This window comes from Ipomoea nil, unplaced genomic scaffold, assembly GCF_001879475.1.
Source record: "Ipomoea nil cultivar Tokyo-kokei standard unplaced genomic scaffold, Asagao_1.1 scaffold3050, whole genome shotgun sequence".
In the NCBI taxonomy this organism is placed as follows: domain Eukaryota; kingdom Viridiplantae; phylum Streptophyta; class Magnoliopsida; order Solanales; family Convolvulaceae; genus Ipomoea; species Ipomoea nil.
This window is the reverse complement of record NW_017619478.1, coordinates 654,036-657,222: the sequence shown is the minus strand read 5'-3', so window position 1 is coordinate 657,222 and position 3,187 is coordinate 654,036. Positions and strand designations below refer to the sequence as shown.

General features: G+C 33.6%; 1 protein-coding gene across 2 annotated transcripts; it reads left to right on the top strand.

Annotated features, from left to right (window-relative positions):
• The first annotated feature begins 358 nt into the window (after positions 1 to 358).
• LOC109163921 (probable glutamyl endopeptidase, chloroplastic) lies at positions 359 to 2,853 on the top strand. 2 transcript variants are annotated; one of them, XM_019312645.1, is made up of 3 exons: positions 359 to 523; positions 1,764 to 1,892; positions 2,397 to 2,853. In XM_019312645.1, the coding sequence occupies exons 2-3, from the start codon at positions 1,844 to 1,846 to the stop codon at positions 2,708 to 2,710; spliced, it is 363 nt and encodes a 120-aa protein (XP_019168190.1). In that variant the 5' UTR covers positions 359 to 523; positions 1,764 to 1,843; the 3' UTR covers positions 2,711 to 2,853. The 2 variants fall into 2 exon arrangements, 1 of the variants encoding a protein (XP_019168190.1); XR_002051347.1 differs by lacking the exon at positions 359 to 523 and adding an exon at positions 541 to 1,657.
• The last annotated feature ends 334 nt before the right edge of the window (positions 2,854 to 3,187 follow it).

Genomic DNA, 3,187 nt, shown 5'->3' with positions numbered 1-3,187 from the left:
TAACATTTTAGCGATTGATATAAGAATCCGTCGCTACACCTACAAACCGCGATTTTTTGAAAACATTTTAGCGACGGAATTTCAATTCCATCACTAACTTACATATTTGATTTTTTTTTTTTTTACAATTTAGCAACGGATTTTAGATTCCGTTGCTAAATTTATATGCGAGATTAATTTTATATACATTAACGACGAATATTTTTCCGTCACTAAATTGAAAACATGGATTATTTTTTAATTATAATAACTATGGATTTACAAATCCGTCGCTAAGAGTGATAATTTTTTGAAAGTTTTTCAATTTCAAAATTCCTTTTGTTTTTTTAATGCTGAACAAATTTAAACCTAACAAAACTCGTGTCTCTCCGGCGCTGCCTGCGACTCTCCCACAAATCTCTACCGACTGCGCCGTCTTCCCTCGACTACCGACAACGCTGCCTCCCCGTTGACTGCCAACGGCGCTGCTTCCCCGCTGCCTGTTTCGCCGACCGCCACCTCCCATGGTGCTCTATTCTCTCTGGTATGTCTATTGCTGTCTAATGTTTTTTCAACTGGGGAAAAATCTGTTATGGGTTGTTCTTGATTCTAATGCTATGTTTTTGGGCTGCGATTCAATTGTGAGAAATATCAGGGTTTTTCTTGATTCTGACGCTGCGTTATTGGTGCAGTTGTCTGGTTTTATATTGTTGAGAAATTGCATCACTTTACAATAGTTTACACTATTTGTAGTGAGGGTTTCTAGAGTGCATCTGTACGCAATCTTAAATTAGTGCAAAATGGATTGCGAAGTTTTCAATGTAAATTTAGAGTGTTTTCTCTTGTTTGGTTGGTGTTGAAGGTGCAAGACTTCGCAAGTAATTAATTTTGTTACACGGTACTTCATGGAAGGGAAACGTTTTCCTTTTTCCATATGCTTCTGTATATGAATTCACATTGTATTAATCTATTCTTTGAATATACAGTACATTTTCTGCAAAAACATGTCATCTTTTTGTATAACCTATTTGCTATTTCCTTTGAAGCCCAAATAATGGTCACTATTTAGCCTTCAGTGTCCGAGTTGAGGAGGTACTTCATTCGTTGGCTTCTTACAAATGATGCCCCATGCTATTACTAATCTCTTTCTACATTGTGGCAAACATATATATAAATCGTTTCTTGCTAGGTAGTCCACTGTTATATTTATTTTTTGTATGAAAATGTCTTTAGGCCTTATAGTTAGCTTATAATCATTTGACAGAAATATTCTGTTGATCCATTTTTGAAATCCATTCACTCTTTTAATTTGTAAGGCCTTATCAGCTTCCAGAAAGCATCTTGATATGTAGACATATGTTGAAATCCATTTATTTTATATATCAGAGAACCTTAAACCTATAACATGCTAAAACCCAGGTCTTCGATGTGAAAACAGGAACTGCTAGACCACTGTTCCAGTCTACAGATGTGTACCTAAATGCTATTTTTGACAAGTATTTACTTTTCTTTGTCTACATTATTTTTAAAAGAAAGTGAGTAATTCTTTATATGTGCTGACACTTTTTTGCTAATTCTCATCTTTGTTTGGGTGAATGACTCAACTCTATTGGTTTGTATCATCCCATTATCTCGTGGAGATCCACCAAAGAAGCCTTTAGTTCCATCTGGACCTAAGGTTCAATCTAATTATCAGAAGAGTATTATTCAAGCTAGCTAGAACCTATTTGTGGATGTTTAAGAAACAACACTCTTAATATATATTTGTGCTGTGAAATGTCAAGGGCTGAGACACAAGATGGTGGTGATGCTAAAGTTGAAGCCTCTGCATGTGATATAATTTATTCGTAGCCTGCTGAGCCACATGAAAATGAGCAGCCAACAGTCTTGCATAAACTTGATCTTCAATATGGGTACGCATACAAGTTTTTTCCCCTGCCATTTATTGATACTATTTTGCTAGTTCAATTAGTGTGTGCACATACATCATTATAGTTTTTCTAAATTTGCATTCAAGCATCTATTCTTAGTAAAACGCTGGTTAAAAACTTGAAATAACAAATGGTTCTTGTAATTCAATAGAAATAGTGGAATATATATATATATATATATATATATATATATATATATATATATATATATATATATATATATATATATATATATATATATATATGCTATCTAATACAGTGAGCAGCCCGTGACACGTGATTTAATGTGACATAGTAGACTATTTTGCGTCTCCAGAAGTTCTTAATGATGCCTTTGGTATTGGATGAATATATTAGACTATTAATTTTGAGTAGTAACTTTATTACAAGTTTGCATGCCTGGTGGTTTCCAAGACTATTATTGTGTGCATGTTTAGAATTTAATCAGTGACCTTCTGAGTCTTTTGATCATTTACTTATATAAAGGGATTTCGTGGTGTGATAACACACTGGCATTGGTCTATGAATCATGGTACAAGACAAGGAGAGTTAAAACTTGGGTTATATCTCCTGAATCCAAAGATGTTAATCCAAGGATACTGCTTGATCGGTCATCTGAAGATGTTTATTTTGATCTCGGTTCTCCCATGATGATGCGGAGAACTCCAGCTGGGACTTGTGTGATTGCAAAGATGAAGAAGGAAGGTGATGAAGGAACTTTTGTTTTACTAAATGGAAGTGGTGCTACACTAGAAGGAAACATCCCATTTTTGGATCTATTTGACATGTGGGTTTGGTGATCATTATGTACTTGTTAGATCATGAAAACTTAGGAGATGATTAGATTATGTTTGTTAATATATTTGGTACTGTTTATAATGATCCAACATTACACAATGCTATACTTTTGTTATTGTTATTGAGTTTGAATTTTTTAATATAATATATTTTACGATTATATTATTGAAGTACTATATTATAGGGTTAATGTAGGCATGTGATATTAATTAGCGGGTAATTTTTTTTTAATTTTTAAAATTTAGCTACGGACAAATATTGTAGTAAATTCGTAGTTAAGTATCTAATAACAATAAACAGTGAGGGAAAAATCCATAATTAAATTTAACGACAGAATAATCCGTCGCTATTCCCTTACAAACTTGGTCACTAGATTGTGATGGTAGGAAACTAGCGACGAAAATTTTGTTGGTTTAGCGACGGAATTTCCGTCACTAGATTTAGCGATAAAATATTCCGTCGTTATTCCCTCACAAATT

Coding starts and splice junctions, on each gene's coding strand:
- LOC109163921 (XM_019312645.1), top strand. CDS start 1,844: ATGAAAATGAGCAGCCAACAGTCTTGCATAAACTTGATCTTCAATATG. Junction 1,893..2,396: donor AAACTTGATCTTCAATATGG/GTACGCATACAA, acceptor ACTTATATAAAG/GGATTTCGTGGTGTGATAAC.